Genomic DNA, 18,318 nt, shown 5'->3' with positions numbered 1-18,318 from the left:
ATTCATGCATGCCAGAATAGGTGCAAGGTTGGTCTTAAATTTCATTGGACGTGGTCTTAAAAAGTCTTAAATTTGAGTTGAAAAATTCTGTGGGTACCCTGCTTATGCCAAACAAACAAACTTGTTGTTTTCACCTCTCTTCTTCTTCTCACGTTGAGTGCACTAAAAACAAACCTGCTCTGTCTCTGCTGTTCACAGCAACTCCAGGTGGTCCCTTTGTTCGGTGACATGCAGATTGAGTTGTCGCGGTACATAAAGACCAGCGCTCATTTTGAAGACAACAAATCCAGGTGAGATGAAGCAGGTGTCTGAAGTAGGGTCGTAGGCAGATGAGTGGATTAGAGCAAAGTAACACTGCTGCTGTACAATCACACCAGATGTTGGACGTTTGTTCCCACTTTACTGGCCCATCAAACATTTACTGCTATTCAGGTGGAAGTGGCAGTATCATGATCTACAGCCATAGGATTGTCTGTATTAAAAACTGTATCGATGATCATAATGATGATATGAGACTAGAATATAATCTCTAGATTAGAATAGTATGCAGAATGCTGCTTCATCTGACATGTCAGTCACTATGACTCTGTCTTTCAGTAAACTACACTGTTTTATAACAGGCGATTTAAACATGTATATTATCATATTTAGAAACAAAATGCTGAGTAACTTTCTAAGCATGCTGGGTATTGTAGTCTCAAACCGTGGCGTGGCTCAAGGGAGTGAATCCAGCTCCGCCACCTACGTCAGGACTGAAACGTGTCAGCAGCTACAGGGTGGGTTGCCCTAAGACATTATAATCCCTAGAGGATGAATCCTACCCGATCCCCCCCCCCACCCACCCATCTCACTATGGGATGGGCCCATGTCTTAGCTGTGTCTGGATATTGTGTAACATCCTGCTTTGGGTGATTTCAATTAGACTCAGTGTTCTGTGAGTGCATCCCTGCAAAACTAATAACAATCCCGTCAACATCACAGAGCCACGACACCATACATTCTTCATTTATTCCTATGAATATAGTTTCCAGTCTTAAAGGATACATTGTAATTGAAGGATGCTATTTCTGGCTGTGTGAATTGTGAATGCTTCCCTGTATCTTTAAATATCAAACAATCTTTTTCTTCAATGAATTGATTTAATGACACACTGTTAGTATTACAGTTGTTTCAGGGTATGGCAGTAAATTGGTACCAGTATAAAATTGAACCTATATTTGTTTTTCATTTTCACTTGCCACATCAAAGCTTTGAGAAGGAAAAAAAAAAGAAAAAGTCAGACTGACATGTTTGTTTTGTCGCAAACCACCCAAAGAGACAAAAGCCTGAAAAGAATATAGAGTACCTTCCTAACAATAGTATTTGTGCAGCCACAGCCTGATGCCAAACACAGATTCACACCCGTCCTTATTAAATTGCCATGCGCTCCGTCTCGGCTTTTCTTCCTGTCAGCGTCTTTTCTTTGTCAATACGTGTTCCTCACTTTGCTCCCCTCCTCTCTCCTAACCCCCTAGGTGGACTTGTACGTCTATATCCAGCAGCCCCCAGTACAACATCTGTGAGCAGATGATTCAGATCCGTGAGGATCACATGCGCTTCATCTCAGAGCTGGCTCGCTATAGCAACAGCGAGGTTAGTATAAAGATTGCACAGGGTTTGCTTTAAAGCGAGTCGCTCAGGTACACCACTGGTGAAAATTGGTCATCAGCTAGGTGGATGCCGATATAATGCTGAAGAATGGATCTGTGAATTTCATGCATATGTACTGATGTTCTCCTTCACTTCAGACGTGAGCCCATTACATAAATTAACATACAGTGCAACAGCTACCTGACTATTTCAGCGAACAATCTTGGCATATAAGCAGGCTTTAAGAGCTCTCTCTTATGTGAGAGGTATTTAAATTCACAGCAGTGATGTAACAAGCTTTTGAGCAGATGTCTCGTCCCAGAGGATTTTCAGATGTCACAAATCAGTGTGATTCAGATGGAGGTTTAACTGACTTGTGTGTCACAATTCCCGATGCACAGACACAAACGTATGAGAGAATGGCAGCGTCAGTGTAATGATCGCACCATGAATGAATTGTTACCTCTGGGGTTTATGCACTCAGACAATTTCATTTAAGCACCCAACAGTTCATGTCGACACATCCTTTTTCACTCTCACACATACAGTGTAAACAAATCAGGATTTCACGGACTGGCCCGTCAGTGGGTTAAAAATGTTTTTTAACTTTGTGTCGGTGTAGGTGGTCACTGGATCGGGACGTCAGGAAGCCCAGAAGACGGATTCTGAATACAGGAAGCTGTTTGACTTGGCGCTGCAGGGCATGCAGCTGCTCTCCCAGTGGAGCGCACACGTCATGGAAGTGGTGAGGAAGCACAGATTGGTCATTATTTACATGTGTATGGACAGAGAGAGAGAGAGGGAGAGAGAGACAAATGGAGAGAAATAGTCAAGACTCGTGTTTATCTTGTGATTGCACAGAGCAGCATGTATCACCATAGTAACCAAATACAAGTAGTACTGCTTGACAGTACTACCGCAGTAACAGGCTCATCTTCCTGACCTGCAGAACGGAAAGATTCAGGAAATCCTTTATTCCTGCTGCCATCAAGATGCACAATGCCATTTGTTAGGCTTTACATGTTTACTTGACATTTATATCATATCAATTTAGGTTATGTATTTCCCTCCAGGGGATGAATAAAGCTTCTTTTTTTCTTCTTCTTCTTTTAACGTGTGTGTGTCTGTTTTCTTACTTTGCTCCACAGTACTCCTGGAAACTGGTTCATCCCACAGACAAGTACTCCAACAAGGAGTGCCCCGACAACGCCGAGGAGTACGAGAGAGCCACCAGATACAACTACACCAGCGAGGAGAAGTTTGCCCTGGTGGAGGTCAGCCATGGTTACAGTACGGACGGACGCGCGCAGCACGGTGATTGACAGCAGGTCCTCTCACTGATAAGAGCTTGTGCTTTTTGGCAGGTAATGGCTATGATAAAGGGACTGCAGGTGCTGATGGGACGCATGGAGAGCGTGTTCAATCACGCCATCCGTCACACCATCTACTCAGCCCTGCAGGACTTCGCCCAGGTCACTCTGAGGGACCCGCTGCGTCAGGCCATCAAGAAGAGGAAGAACGTGGTCCAGAGGTACAATGAGCCAATCACATTCGCACCTCAAGCGGCCGCACAGCACTCATGCATGTATTGTTGTTCTGTCCGTGGCTGGAAGCATTGTGCTTTCAGGTTGTTTGTTGTAAACACTACAGTATGTCCCACAAACACCTTGAAGAAATCCCCTCAAATTTGACCTGAATTTTCACTGGAATGAGGAGAATTAGGAAGCCAAAGTTCACAGGTCAAGATCACAAAACACACTTTTAGCTATAAATGTGGAATTCACCCTAATTATAGCAAAATGTAACAAGATAAAATAATGGAGTCATGACACTTCATATCCAGATAACAGTAGTCAAATGTCATTTCAACCGTGACATCAGAATGTTCTGCAAAAACACCTCCCAGAAATGTTGTCATGGAGACCGATCAGGTGTTTTTATTGTTAGTGTGTTTTGGAATGCTGGGAAAAATTGTTTGTGGTGTTTGATTGAAGAACGACGCCAGAGGATGTAGCATCAGACGAGTTAATTAAAATCAACAACATGTTCCAGACGTATTGAGCTTATGAGTGGGCGCCTCACACTTAATGCAGTACGAATAGTCTCAGAAGTCCCTATGTTGATTGACTATAAGTGGTTGCCATTAGCTCCTTCATCAGTACGTGATGTAAGGACGAGGACATGAATAATTTGACTTTCGTTTTGGCTTTCAGGCCCCGTGGTGTTTTTATGCTGCTGGTGATTATTTTATAATAACAGTTGGTTAGATGGTTAAACATGAAATAAATGGCTATAAATGTCATTCAGTCAGTTTCTCTTAATTGTGTGTGGTAATGTCATCTATCATATAATTGCTCTGATGAACTCTTGTTTCCATTTCTGATATTACTGCAGGTCTCTAGTTTTCAGTGAAGAAGCTCTCCGCTCTGTGCAGCCGCTCCACAACTATATAAAAATAATGAATCCCACTTAACTTCAGAGTGTTTATCAGTTCGTACACTGTGCGCAGACTGTCGAGCCATCTTGTTGAAGTTTGTGAATTGTCCTGTGCCGTTGCAGCGTGCTGCAGGCCATCCGGAAGACCGTCTGCGACTGGGAGACCGGCCGCGAGCCCCACAACGATCCCGCCCTCCGCGGAGAAAAAGACCCCAAGGGTGGCTTCGACATCAAGGTTCCTCGCCGTGCTGTGGGCCCGTCCAGCACACAGGTCTGCTGACACACACCTTCCTCACTTTAACCCCTCCCCCTCTTGCCCTTTTCCACATTTTCCAACGTGACCCTGGTCCACGTTAATCATAGGTCTTGTGAAGCTTACGGCGGCCCTGTGGAGAGATCAGATTTGAACTCAGGTCTGCAACATATCAACCTGAGAGCTCAGAGGGCTTTATAAACCTGCCTGTTAGATATTTTATATTGATCTCTCATCATCTCCCGTCTCAGTGACTCTGTGTCCTTGTGTTGCAGCGTTTAAATCCATTGATTGCAGTGCCGAATAGCAATTACGTTACATATCAGACTTATTGTCATTATTTAGAAGCAACCCACGTGTTGCATAAACTACACAGATTTATCAGCTTAGTGCTCAATACCAAGAACTAATCTTTTTTCCAGGTTGCAGGGCTGTAAAGCCCAAAACAAACACCTTCTGGTTTCATCTGCCCTGAAACTCATCTGAGTTGTAAATGACAGATTATGAAACATGAGAAAATGCTCCCCCCAGGTGAAATCAAAACTTCTACAGGTTTCGGATAAAAGGTTCTGCAGCCTCCCCGCTGTGTTGAAATAGAAAAATCCACATTCCTGGTGAATATTCAGGTAGATTTTAGGTGCAGGTTTTTCACTGAGGTAATATTCTGTGACATGTAGGAGGCAACACAGGCAAGAGCTTCTATATACGCCACCCACCTGTAATGAGATTTGAAAAGCTCTATTAGAAGCATATGCTGTGTTTTCAGGTGGTATAGACAATAAAACCAGTTGACAGTAATGAGATTTCACTCCCATTGTTTCTCTGTGTTGTACCTACATGTAGCTCTACATGGTGAGGACCATGCTGGAGTCTCTGATTGCTGACAAGAGCGGCTCTAAGAAGACTCTGCGCAGCAGTCTGGAGGGCCCAACCATCCTGGACATTGAAAAGTTTCACCGCGAGTCCTTCTTCTACACCCACCTGCTGAACTTTAGTGGTGAGGAGAAACGACGGTGTGATCCTGTGGCTCCTCAGAGTTCTTCTCAGACCTGTTTCTAAAGAAACCGTTTCCTCCTCTGTGCAGAGACCCTGCAGCAGTGCTGCGACCTCTCCCAGCTCTGGTTCAGAGAGTTCTTCCTGGAGCTCACCATGGGTCGCAGGATCCAGTTCCCCATCGAGATGTCCATGCCGTGGATCCTCACCGATCACATCCTGGAGACCAAGGAAGCTTCAATGATGGAGTAAAAATGCATTTTTCTTCCTTTTGTAGCCATAGATTTAATTTTACACCCATCCCGATGGACTGTGAGCATTCCTTTAACTTTTTACACTTGTCTAAATCTTTGATGAAGCATCCCTGGAACTGTAGAAAGAGAAGCTGTGTTTAGGTTCTTTATGTTGTGGCTCGGAGGTTTGAAGAAGAAAGACAACACACTAAACTTTGTGCTTTGAGTTTGTCAAGAGAGAAGTCTGTCTGTGTGAGATTATTGCTGGTGTGACCGGCCAAAGGCATTCAGCGACTTCAGTGGCTATTTCCTCTTATCTTATGTTTTCAAAAAAGACCCTGGGTAAAATCCTAAAAATTGGGATTAGCCATGAATGTCTGTTTTTAAAACTTTGCTGTAGGATTATGCTGATATGATGCAGGTTTTACATAATCCATTAAGCTCATCATCCGGCATGAACTGTAACTGCTGTAATTCTTCCTGTGCGCTCAAATCTGGTGGAGAGCCTCTGTAGAACCATATAGATATTTAATATTGGTGGTAAACACATAAAAAAAGAGAATTTCTGTAGCTGAGGACCGGCTCTGAAGCACATTAACTTATGTAAATGTGAAATACTCGAATTCTGAAACTTGAGTTGAAGCCTTACATGTCTAACTCACAATGGTCGACATATTTATCCAAACTTGTCACAATCGGTTTGTTTTACCTCCTTTACTTTTTCTATCCCACTTCCGTTTCAGGATTATATGAGACGATGTGGAGTTTTCCTATCAGCTGTCCTTTTTAGCAAATAGCCACACTCAGCTTTCATTCATATTGTAATGTTTCTTCTCAATGAAAGCACTTTGGAATTAAATTCTCCTTTTTTTTCAATCTCCTCCAGGTATGTGCTGTATCCCCTGGATTTGTACAATGACAGCGCTCACTACGCTCTGACCAAATTCAGGAAGCAGTTCCTCTATGATGAAATAGAGGCCGAGGTAATTCTCAGAAACACTTGGTGCATGATTTCATTTTCCGCCTTGACAAGCTTAAACTTTGGTGTGTGATGAAGCTGCACTGCAAAAAAGTCACCTTTTTAAATGAATTGTCAATATATTAAGAAAGTCAGTGTCTATTATGGCACCTTCAGATGGGGGGGGCAGGAAAATACTGTGCAGCTTTCAAAAGCAATGCCAATGTAATTTCCTACCATGGAAAGCACATAAACACAAGTTCATTTTGCATTAGGGTGATTTTAAGTGCAACATTTCAAATCTTTAAAAAAAAAAAAATCTGTTTTGTTGTGGAGTCGAGATGTTTTAGTTGATTTTAATCTGTTTTATTATTTCAGGTGAACTTGTGCTTTGATCAGTTTGTCTACAAGCTGGCTGATCAGATATTTGCCTACTACAAGATCCTAGCAGGAAGGTAAGTGACACATGGATGAACCTCGCTTGGAGTTTTAAATCTGTAGCTTGAAGGAATAGATAAAATATTGTAGATGGTGAGCTGAAATGAATGGACAGACGGGAAGAAGTGAAAAATGGTCCAAAAAAAGTCATAGGTATAGGTTAAATTGATGAATGCAGTAGTTTCCAGAAGAAAAAGGGTTTTAAAAGTGTGGCTTCGCACATTGTACAGTCAACTTTACTCTTCTTCATCTCCCTCAGTCTTCTGCTCGACAAACGTTTGAGAACCGACTGCAAGAACCAAGGGGCCAACATTCCCTGGCCGGCCTCCAACCGCTACGAGACTCTGCTGAAGCAGCGCCACGTCCAGGTGCGTCACCGTAACAAACAGTACTCTGATCCCTCTCCCTCATGTCGGGCCTCCCTTACTGACTGGTTGTGAACCTCAGCTCCTAGGCCGCTCCATTGATCTGAACAGGCTCATCACTCAGAGGATCTCCGCCGCCCTTTCAAAGTCCCTGGAGCTGGCCATCAACCGCTTTGAGAGCGAGGACCTCACCTCCATCATGGCAAGTTGATTTGAATTTTTTAGAATGGGTGACGTCCTCCTGTCTGAGATAGTTTGTCCTTGGTGTGAAAGTACTGTAGGTGCCATGTGTTGGTTTGCAGTTATGTTGATTGTTTTACTGTGTAATCCTTGGTTTAAAGGAACTGGAAGGTCTTCTGGATATCAACCGCATGACGCACAAGCTCCTCAGTAAGTTTCTGACTCTGGACAGCCTGGACGCCATGTTCCGCGAGGCCAACCACAACGTGTCGGCCCCCTACGGCCGGATAACGCTGCACGTCTTCTGGGAGCTCAACTACGACTTCTTGCCCAACTATTGCTACAACGGTTCTACCAACAGGTGAGTCACGGCCCGAGTCACGGTCAGGGCTGCACAGTGTATTGAAATATAACTACAATCATACCATTTTTGGTACACCCTGACTTACAGACCAATCAAATCAAGGGAACAATATCGTTTTGGTACAGGACCAACAAAAATGTCATCATCACTGATTTTTTTCAGTGAAAATAAAATGTTAAATCACCACATAATGATCAAATATTTTTTCACACTCCACTACTGCAGCCTGTACTCTACCTGTCTGTTAGACTCTGTAGTTAATTAACACTGTGGCCAATTACAGTCATTTTCAAAGCTGGAGTTCCTGCCAACATGCTGCAATCATAATTAATGGTCATGCGCTTGGCTAGTTACATAAATCATTAATCACATAACACACAGGTGACCCATGGTGGCAACTGTCAGCAGTGAATCACTGAGTCGGATAAATGATTCTAAAAGAAAATAAATATGGTAGAGATCAGAGAAAGGTCAGCTCAAGCAATGCAGATTAAATCCAGATTAAATGTAAATGTAAATGTAGATGCACACAACTCGGAAATCAGAGGCAGGATTATCATCCAGGCAAAGCAGGAAACTCCTCTGTGGCTCGAAACCTTCAGAGACCTTTGTCTTTACATGTCTTTAAAGAAGTCTTAAAGAAGCAGTCATATATATACAGACAAATATATTTTGAACTTGTCTGCACTCGCGAACAGGCATGACAATCTTTAAGGTTAGTTTGAATCATATTTCATATTTTATTTCTATGCTCGTCTCTGACCATAAAGCCTCTTCTGCAACAATTTACTGCTTCAAGGTTATCTTCAGGAGGACTGAGAAAAGAACAAAGATATATATATATGTGTGCGTGTGTGTCATCTGTTATTGTGCACGTAATATCCTGATGTCAGTGATGGAAAAGATACATGTTTGAAAAATGTGTGTGTTCAGGTTTGTGCGCACCATCCTGCCGTTCTCTCAAGAGTTCCAGAGGGACAAGCCCCCCAACGCTCAGCCACAGTATCTGTACGGGTCCAAGGTCAGTACCATTCTCTTTTATCATCACTGACAAAGACAGAAAGAGCTTTTAATCGTTTTTTATTGATTTCCGACAAGACCGACTTCTCTGAAGTCCACTGATCGAAGTCGCACATTCATCACAGATACATTTACAGAATATAAGTGGAAAAGCTCAATTAACAGTGAAACATGCAAAATGAATGGAAAACAAATGCAAAATGAATGGAAAACAAATGCAAAATGAATGGAAAACAAATGCAAAATGAATGGAAAACAAATGCAAAATGAATGGAAAACAAATGCAAAAATGTAAATGCATCTTACAAAAGCATTGAGATCAGAAAGTCCTCCATGAGCTGTAAGAGAGACATTCAGAGGGACATCATATTTATATAATATACAATAATAAAGACAATATCAAGTATCAGCGGACATGCTTTCAGAACATTTATCAGCGCTTTTCATATTTTGGTTCCTGTGACAATATTTGTACTTCTCTCAATCCCAAATAGGATTTTATTATAAGTGGATGAAAATACTCGGTGACAATTCAGTCCGAGCTGAACAATGCCGCGATGACCTCAATCCACTCGATTCACGCTGGCTCGCTGCCAGACAGCTTAGCCAGCGTCCTCAGCTCGTGGTCTTGGGTAATTATGTGACCGGGGGTCTGCGCCGCCGCCGCCGCCGCCGCCGCCGCGAGGAGGTGGCAGGGTTGCATCACGGCGGCGGCGCGCTTAACGCTCTCCTCGCTGCCGTGGGGCGTGTAGAGGCGTCCAGATGTGGACATGTCTTGGAGGGTGGAGTTGGTCACCACTGGGCAGCCGTCGGCCGTCGGGCTCTGGAGGGAGCAGATGGTGTGAAGGCATCCCCACAGCAGGATGCCGGCGATGACCAGGAGCAAGACGCAGCAGGTCAGCCACACGCCCATGGCCAGCTCCCAGCCCGCCCTGTCGTGACCCTCGCCGCTGTCGCTCGGCGTGCTGAACACCTGGCACTGCTCCCGCACCGGATTGGCCGCCTGGCACGTCACGCACAAGAAGTAGGCGGTCTGCGGGAGGAGGTTGGCCAGGTGCGCGCGCGTCTGGCTGACGGGGATGCGCTCCTCGTGCATGAAGCTCTTGCGCTTGTAGCCCATCAGCAGGCTGTTCCAGTTGGGGTCGTACATCACGCTGTAGAACGTATCCAGGCAACCGGGCGCCGACGGCCAGCTCACCCTGGCCGAGGTGGCGGAGATGTTGTAGACCACGATCCCCATGAGGAGGCGTCGCGGAGATGAGCCGATAACGAGCGGAGAGCGTGTCCTCAGTTCTTAGAGCTGTCGATGTAAAACTGAACTGGAAGAGAGAGAGATGAGACAAACACAGTTAAACAGACAGAACGAATCTTTCCACCTAGTTCTTCATGTGCGCTACGCCTCCATCACCCACAGGTGGTGGTTAAATCAGTGTGAAAGGAGCAGGTTTGCTGTGATTACAGTGGATTACAGCACCTCTCCTGTTGTTTTACCAGAATCCTGATGCACCTATGGCCAAACTGCATGCATAAGAGGCTGCAGAGAAATTATGCCTGGCCCATACATCCTGCTCACATTGCATAGTGTTAAACATATAATCATGTTGTCATGTATACCCACTCAACCCACATCACACAAAGGGGGGAAAAAACAGCGTCAGGCGACAATAAGCATCATAAGAGGGACAAAGTGCAGCAGTGGGTGGGAGACGAGCGTATGCACAGACTGTCAGCAAATGACATAATGCAGGCATGTTAGTCACCTGTTACAGGAGAGATGATGAGCTATCAGCATTGAGCAGTTAACCCCCCCCCCCCCCACACACACACACACACACACCCATCCCACTCGTCCTGTTGGTCAGGTCACATTTGGTTTAAGCTTCGATTTGGACATTATTTGTGACATTTTTTTGAAACTTTGTGACTTGTTTTGCTGTAGAATACAAAATCAAAGCACGACCTGAAGCTGAAATAGATGTGAGGTGGTGATAAACTAAAGGATGCTCAAAATGCAAACAGAATCACAGAAAAGCCCCAAATTAGATCATCACTGTTGAATTACTTTAGATTTACATGATATCAAATGCAGCGGGATGTATTTGATTTCCATTTTAAATATTATTGGGAACGAGACACATTGTAAATTTTCTGTTCTGCTCACATTATTTTTGCTCATAATTCCTTTCAGACAGAGGATCTCGCAGGAAGAGCAGGTTTTAAAGTCAGTTTTAAAATTTATACATTTCAGTAGCACTTGTCTTGTCTGAGAGGCAGAGAGCCACGTTAAGTAGAATCGTAAGTGGTTATTCAACCACAGCATGAAAGGATGAGGACTCACCGGGAACACAGTGGCAGCATGTGTTGAACATATCAAATTGTAGTTGTTGCCCCAGGTGCTGGTTCAGATCCCCCTGTGCGCTCGCAGTTCAGTCATATTAGCATCCAGTCCTCTGTCAGCAGCTGCTGTGGAGGGTTTCAGTCTCAGAAATGGACCGGAGATTGGTGCGTCCTTGTGTCTGCTGCTGCCACACTAGTGGGAGTGTTGCTGGATTAGAGCAGCAGCTTCAACTCTGTGCCGACAGACGAGAGAGAGAGAGAGAGAGAGGAAATCTCATGCAGCGGATGTTAGGAAAGGGTCATTATATATAACAACTACATAACATAAAATGAAAAAAAAAGTTTTTTCATGTTGCTGCTCTGATAGTGTTTTCTGTTTCATCTTTTCCTCGCTAGTTTATGTTGTAAAATTGTAGAAATGTGAATCATTAATTCCCCCTTGACCGGCACTTTGGTCCATGCCATGGTAATTTGAAAATCTAGTGGTGGGTTCTTGGGTGTGGAGTGGGGGAGAGGGGGCTGATTTGCTCTTCAGTGGGTCCATCTGTCCAAGTGTTTGTGTCACAACAACTGGTGGCCAGATTGTCATGAAATCTATGGTGGCTATTCTTGGTCCCCAGAGGATGGTTCCTCATGCTGCCGGTGATCCCCCGGACAATGGTGGAGATATTCTCACATCTACAAAAAGAATACTAAATCCCATGGACCGATTTCTGTGAAATGTATCCATATTTAAACACTCATTGATATTTTCCTGTAGCGCTACCTTCTGGCCAGAATGGTAAAATCTGAACACAAGATGTTAAATAATATACAAGTCTATTTCTGAGCACATCAGTGCCTCTATGGGAAATAAAAGAATTGTTATCCATGCTGGTATTGTAGCTCTAAAGCTGCCACTCAGTCACACCACTTTGATACCAAATGTTTCAGTCATGTTTTGCAGTTGATTACCATGAAATTCTGTCCCGCACGTATGATCCCCAGGGAATGAACCATACTGATTTTGGGGATGGCATGATGATTTTTTTAGTCCAGCGCCAACATTAGTCGGTCAGAGTTAGTTGGAATGCTCAATAAGAAGTAAAATCACTGCATCAACCATAAAGTTTAATTTCACATTTCTAAAACCCTGTTTTTGGTTTGTCAGTATTAATTTATGGAGAACCACAGGGGGACACATCAATTAAAAAGAGGAATTTCAAAAAAGATTGGAAAAAGCAACTTTAAAACACCATTTATAAAGAAATACATTCATTCATTTGAATTCCCAAATGAATAACCAAATTTCAAAATCGATTTCAAAATGCATTGTGATAAACATAAATAAATAAATGAATTTGCTAACTGAATTAGAAAATACAACTTATTAGTCTTTTTTAGTCTTTTTAAAGGTCAATTCCACTTTAATTTGCATTTCCATTTCCTAATTGCATTTTCCCCTCTGGTCCTCCACGCTTAGAAACTGCAATGTAAATGAGCTACAGCTGGCTGGCCCTATCTGACTGAGGAAAACATCATAGCAGTATATGGATCTATCCATCCATTTGCAGTGCAGTTAACACGGTCACATGTTACACAGAAACACCGGCTGGTCACGGCTTTTCACATGTCCGAAATCCTAACAGCAGATTAACAAACAGGTGTTATTTGGATAAACTGACTGCATATGGGGAAATATGGTTGCCTTCTTGCCTGAAAAAATGTTCAACCTTAAAGGGGACATATTATGCTCATTTCTGCTTCTTGACATGCTACCTTGATGTCTAAAAGTAATGTTAGTATGTAACTCATAAACAGTCCCACTGTGAAAATTGCAGCTGCTTGTGGCTCTGCTAGTGTCCACTCTGTTCTCCTGCAGCTGTTGCCCCTGAATATCAGGTGTAACAGCCAATCAGAGAGCTTCTTACATCTCCGCTCAGAGCTCATTTGCATTGCAGTTTCTAAGCGTGGAGGACCAGGGGGACACGGCTTTTCAAAGGTTGATTTTGAAAATCCATTTTCAAATCAGATTTGAAGATGCAATTAGGAAATGAAATTGCCCCTTTAAAAGACTGATTAAAGGTTGTATTTTCTAATTTAGTTTGCAAATTCATTTATTTATTTCTGTTTTTCAAAATGCATTTTGAAATCGATTTTGAAATGTGGTTATTCATTTGGGAAATTCAGTAGTGTATTTTCTAAATGGTGTTTTAAATTACTGTTTTAAAGTTAATTCTTCAAATCCTCTTTTTAATTGATGTGTCCCCCGTGGTCCTCCATGAAGTGAGACTTGATGAGTAAGATAACACATTATATATTATAAGGCTGTAACTGAATGTGGAAAAAGGTATCTGAACACTTTCACAAATCATTATTGTACACTCAGCAATGAATTTCAGCCTCTGTTTGTTTTCATGTACTCTGCAGTCCACAGGGATGCTAAGAGGAGTCTGCTTTGTTTTTAATGTTGTTTAATACGGCAGACATAACCAGTTAATGTGCCCATGGCTGCTAATGTGTTGAAAGTGTTCACTTTGACAGTGACTCAGCTCTGCTGTTGATGCTCATGTACACACAGGAGGCCAGTTTATCTTCACTACCCATTTGTTAATAAAGGAGGTACAGTAAGGGGGGTGGTGTCATAGAATTTTTTTTTTTTTTTTTTTTATCACTCAAGTGTTCATCCTCTGAAACAATACAATGTTAATTCAAGTGCTGGAGCTCTGAGCTGAACCTTTCTCTTCCTCTGACTGCAGACCTTGAACCTGGCGTACAGCAGCATATTCAGCTCCTACAGGAACTTCCTGGGTCCGCCACACATCAAGGTCATGTGTAGGCTGCTGGGCTACCAGGGCATCGCCGTGGTGATGGAGGAGCTACTCAAGGTCGTCAAAAGCCTGGTGAGTACAACAGTGACCGTAACTGCGCATAACGTCGGAGCTGAAGCTTCGTGTCCCTACAGACGTCTGGGCGTCACTATGGGGACGGCTCAGCAGAGGTCGCTTTGTTTGTTAGTTTTGAATGTAATTGATACCAAACCAACAGCAGTCTGTGGATTTCTGTTGGTTTATACTGCATCAGTGTATTGATCATCATTTTAACACAAGGGGAAATTAGCTTAGTCTGATTGAGCCTTTTGCTCAGGGAAATAAACTGAATACGCCAATGCACATTTAATTTGTGTTTGCGTTCTTGCAAGAACAAAAAAAAAAAGAGCTTGTTGAGAATGTCTTCCATACTGTTGTACTGCCTGCATTTGCATTAAACCATTACTTTAGTTTTGTTATGGTTACTCCTGCCATGGTTCTTTTTCATTTTCATGAATTATTTGAGCATACACTGTTGCTTAAATACTCTATTTTTCATATATAGCTCCAGGGCACCATAATGCAGTATGTGAAGACCCTGATGGAGGTGATGCCCAAGATCTGCAGACTTCCCCGACATGAGTACGGCTCCCCAGGTTAGTGAAACTGTAGCCCCGACTTTGGAAAAGCTTTTGGATCCTTTTTACTTATTTTACCGTCGTAGAGATGATTGAATTTCATTGGACCCATAACTTGAAGAACTTTACATTTTACTCTTAGTCGTTGTAATTGGCCCTTAAATTATCTCTCTCACTCTCTCTCTCTGCAATAAAATGAAAATAGCTAACTCTTACTGAAATGAACTCTTGTGAAGTAAGAGGAACCCAGTACTGGATTAGTTTAGTTCTTGTAACCGTGAAGTGTAGTGACATTCACATACGTCTCCACATGATTCAGAGTCATCACCTTTAACTCTGTATACAAAAAAACACAAACATTGTGTGTGTGAAGGACAACGCTTAAAGTGTCAGTGCCGCAGCAGACCTTGGTGTAAGTGTTCAAGCTGTACAATCAGGCAAAGAGCGCAGTGTGAAGAGGTTCACTGAACACACAGTAAGAGTCTGTTAGTCATGTCAGGGTGTTAAAGGTGTTGGAGAGGAAGAGTCCTGCTCTGACAGACTAAAGCACGTTGTTTCACCACCAGGATCCACAGACCACAACAGTCTGGATTCTGTCCTGTGTGCAGAGACGGCCCGTGTCTCTCAGAGGGAGCAGAGGGCTGAATGACTGAGTTCAAGTAGATGAACAGACCCAGAGGTTACAGACTCGACGTAGACTCACTGAGCAGCAGAGTAACATGTGCTCATTGATGCTGATCTGAAGCCAGACGCGCCCCCCACACTCTGGCCCATCTGTGAGGCTTTCACTGCACGTAGAGTAGAGTACGGCCTGGACCAAGGGTTGGGTGGTTTTCAAAGGAAAAGGATGTTTTTTTGTTTTGACCAATCAGACTTCGACAGACTGGTCCAATGAGTTTGAAAGACGGTGTGTGAAAAGGACGAGCCGAGACAACCAAAAAAGATTTTAGCTGTCATTAGCCGATTTGTCTGGGGTTCTCTAAAAAGGAAAAAAATAAAATTTGCTAAAATTCTGAACCGGTGTGTCTGACTGGTTCAGACTTTTAGCAGGTATTTGTATTGTATTTTTATCTTAGTGTTAGGCTGCAGACTAACTTTTTTTACTAGGAGCACAGTGGCCTCTAACTTCAAATTTTAGGAGCACAAAGGGAAGATTTAGGGGGTGAACACTGTAAATCAACTTGCAAAGCAAATATTCACATTTCCTATTAATTCATGATCCTCAAACACATTGGCTGGACAGATTCCAGAGTGGCATCTTCCACATTACTCCAGTGTTAAAACAATTTTTTTTAAAAAAGGGGTTAATTTCCTGGTTGCACATGTGCAAGTAGATGAAAATTTTACTTGCACTGTCTCAAATTTTAGGGGCAAAATGAAAATTCCTTTTTTTTTCCAGTGCACAGGTTAGAGAACCCCAAACGAATCTTGTTGTATACACTTTACAATGACAATAAGTATGATTCCTCTTCTTCAAAGAAAGACCTTGGTATATTGGTCAGTGTTACTTTGAGGCAAACAAAATCAGTGTATACAAAACCACGGTGAGAAGTGTAATATTATTTTTAGTTCATCATGAAACTGTGTCAGAAGACGTCAGCATAGAAGTTGTTTCTTCACTGAGGCCCAGCCTGTACATGTGTTCACACTGAGATGAGAACACTTCCACTTTTGTCCTCGGATTATTTGTTAATGAGCAGTCTGAAGGGGGCCTGAGTGGCCACGCTTCAGAGACCTCCACATGTGTGAAAGCCCAGCTGTGCTGCCACATCAGCGGTGCAGATTGCTAGAGGGCGACGGAGACGCACCCGCTGCGTGGTACAAGAGCTGTAAGGTGGAAGATGAGATAATGAGGCTGCGTTTCCTCTCAGGTATCCTGGAGTTCTTCCACCACCAGCTGAAGGACATCGTCGAGTACGCCGAGCTCAAGACGGTGTGTTTCCAGAACCTGAGGGAAGTGGGCAACGCCCTCCTGTTCTGTCTGCTGAGCGAGCAGAGCCTGGTACGGATCACAACACGACAACACAAGTTCACACCTTTTACTATGTTTCAGCCAGAGCTTTGACTTTTGTTGTGTCTTCCTTCCAGTCACAAGAAGAAGTCTGTGATTTGCTGCATGCTGCCCCTTTCCAAAACATCCTGCCCAGAGTCCACGTCAAAGGTAAATACAAGACAGCAAATATAGATAAGGCCTGGAAACAAACTAGAGCTGTATTTTTTTTTCATTATTTATTATTATTATTATTATTATTATTATTATTATTATTATTATTATTATTATTATTATTATTATTATTATTCATGATGTCATTATTATTATTGTCTTGGTCATTTTGACTATTTTGCACCTCTTCTTGTCTAACTCTAACTCTGTAAAGCATGTGCTGTCTGATGGGTCGGGCTGGGGGTTTGTCATTTTATTGACTCTGTGTTTAGAAACAGTAAAATGTGTTTAAAAAAAAAATAAGACAGCAAATACAGAGGAAACATCTCTCTGGTGTGTTCAGTTCAATTCTATGCAGAAAAAGACAGGATACTCTCCCAGGATCTGCCTGTTGCTGATGCTTCTCTTGTCCTCTCTGTGCAGAGGGTGAACGTCTGGATGCAAAGATGAAACGCTTAGAAGCCAAATACACAGCTCTGCATATGGTTCCACTGATCGAGCGCCTCGGCACCCCGCAGGTACAGCTGGAAGAGGCAGGATGTTGTGTTCACTGTCTGGGGGATGCTCATGTATTGACTGTAACGTCCCCGCGTGTGTCGTCGTGACGTGAAACCTCCTTCTCCACCTCTCTTCCAGCAAATAGCCATTGCTCGAGAGGGCGACCTTCTGACCAAAGAGAGGCTGTGCTGCGGCCTGTCCATGTTCGAGGTCATCCTCACGCGCGTGCGAGGCTTCCTGGAAGACCCCATCTGGCGCGGACCGCTGCCCAGCAACGGCGTGATGCACGTGGACGAGTGCGTGGAGTTCCACCGTCTCTGGAGCGCCATGCAGTTTGTGTACTGCATCCCCGTGGGAGCGCACGAGTTCACAGTGGAGTGAGTGCAGCAGCAGCAGCGCACAACGCCCTCGCCCTCCACAAAGCATCTTTACTAACACCACACGTGTGTTTTTTTTTCTTCCAGGCAGTGCTTCGGAGACGGCCTCCACTGGGCCGGCTGCATGATCATCGCCCTGCTGGGACAGCAGAGACGCTTCGACATCCTCGACTTCAGCTACCACCTCCTCAAGGTGCAGAAACACGACGGCAAGGACGAGGTCATCAAGAGCGTGGTAAGTGAGAAAGATAAAGGGGTTGGAAAAGTGTTAGTTCATCACATGACAGGCTCGACATGCACCTGCAGGCTGGTAATTGTCAGTAACCTCTTTTTACTTTGGCAAAATTGGGGACAGCAGGTTAAAACTTTTCCTTTCAGCCCGACCATGTGACTGGGATTTATTTGTGGAGTGAATGATTGTCAGAGAAGAACCAGTGGGTTTTCTTTTATTGTGCAGCTGACGAGGTGTCCTTGCTGTGCACAAGCAGCTCTGTGCCTTACTTTTTGCGACAACATAAATGTTTAACTACTTTAATGTGTCGCTGAATATGGAGTATGTTGACAGGACTTGCTGTGAAAAACAGCCATCAGCTGAATATGAAGTGCTTTAAAGGTCCTTTAAAAGAAACATTTTGAATGTCCTGTT

The 18,318-nt window shown here is 43.4% G+C and overlaps 2 protein-coding genes across 3 annotated transcripts in view; one reads left to right on the top strand and one right to left on the bottom strand.

Moving 5' to 3' along the window:
* Nucleotides 1–18,318, top strand: part of cyfip1 (cytoplasmic FMR1 interacting protein 1) — a 33,763-nt gene that overhangs the window by 14,461 nt on the left and 984 nt on the right. For both annotated transcript variants that reach the window (XM_083969396.1, XM_083969395.1), the window contains exons 10-30: nt 199–290; nt 1,515–1,632; nt 2,252–2,374; nt 2,778–2,903; nt 2,994–3,160; nt 4,189–4,336; nt 5,162–5,315; nt 5,403–5,559; nt 6,431–6,527; nt 6,881–6,957; nt 7,200–7,308; nt 7,388–7,507; nt 7,647–7,846; nt 8,783–8,870; nt 13,945–14,088; nt 14,561–14,651; nt 16,505–16,635; nt 16,722–16,794; nt 17,221–17,315; nt 17,434–17,672; nt 17,760–17,907. In XM_083969396.1, the coding sequence (XP_083825522.1) occupies nt 199–290; nt 1,515–1,632; nt 2,252–2,374; nt 2,778–2,903; nt 2,994–3,160; nt 4,189–4,336; nt 5,162–5,315; nt 5,403–5,559; nt 6,431–6,527; nt 6,881–6,957; nt 7,200–7,308; nt 7,388–7,507; nt 7,647–7,846; nt 8,783–8,870; nt 13,945–14,088; nt 14,561–14,651; nt 16,505–16,635; nt 16,722–16,794; nt 17,221–17,315; nt 17,434–17,672; nt 17,760–17,907 (2,697 nt within the window). The remainder of the gene's footprint in view (nt 1–198; nt 291–1,514; nt 1,633–2,251; nt 2,375–2,777; nt 2,904–2,993; nt 3,161–4,188; nt 4,337–5,161; nt 5,316–5,402; nt 5,560–6,430; nt 6,528–6,880; nt 6,958–7,199; nt 7,309–7,387; nt 7,508–7,646; nt 7,847–8,782; nt 8,871–13,944; nt 14,089–14,560; nt 14,652–16,504; nt 16,636–16,721; nt 16,795–17,220; nt 17,316–17,433; nt 17,673–17,759; nt 17,908–18,318) is intronic.
* On the bottom strand, nt 9,447–10,109 carry fndc9 (fibronectin type III domain containing 9; the record flags this gene model as incomplete). The annotated part of the gene is made up of 1 exon (XM_083969875.1): nt 9,447–10,109. One exon carries the CDS (start codon nt 10,107–10,109, stop codon nt 9,447–9,449), a length of 663 nt encoding a protein of 220 aa, XP_083826001.1.

The sequence above is a fragment of the Trachurus trachurus genome, assembly GCF_905171665.1.
Source record: "Trachurus trachurus genome assembly, chromosome: 4".
NCBI lineage: Eukaryota > Metazoa > Chordata > Actinopteri > Carangiformes > Carangidae > Trachurus > Trachurus trachurus.
This window is presented reverse-complemented; position numbering and strand designations above follow the sequence as displayed.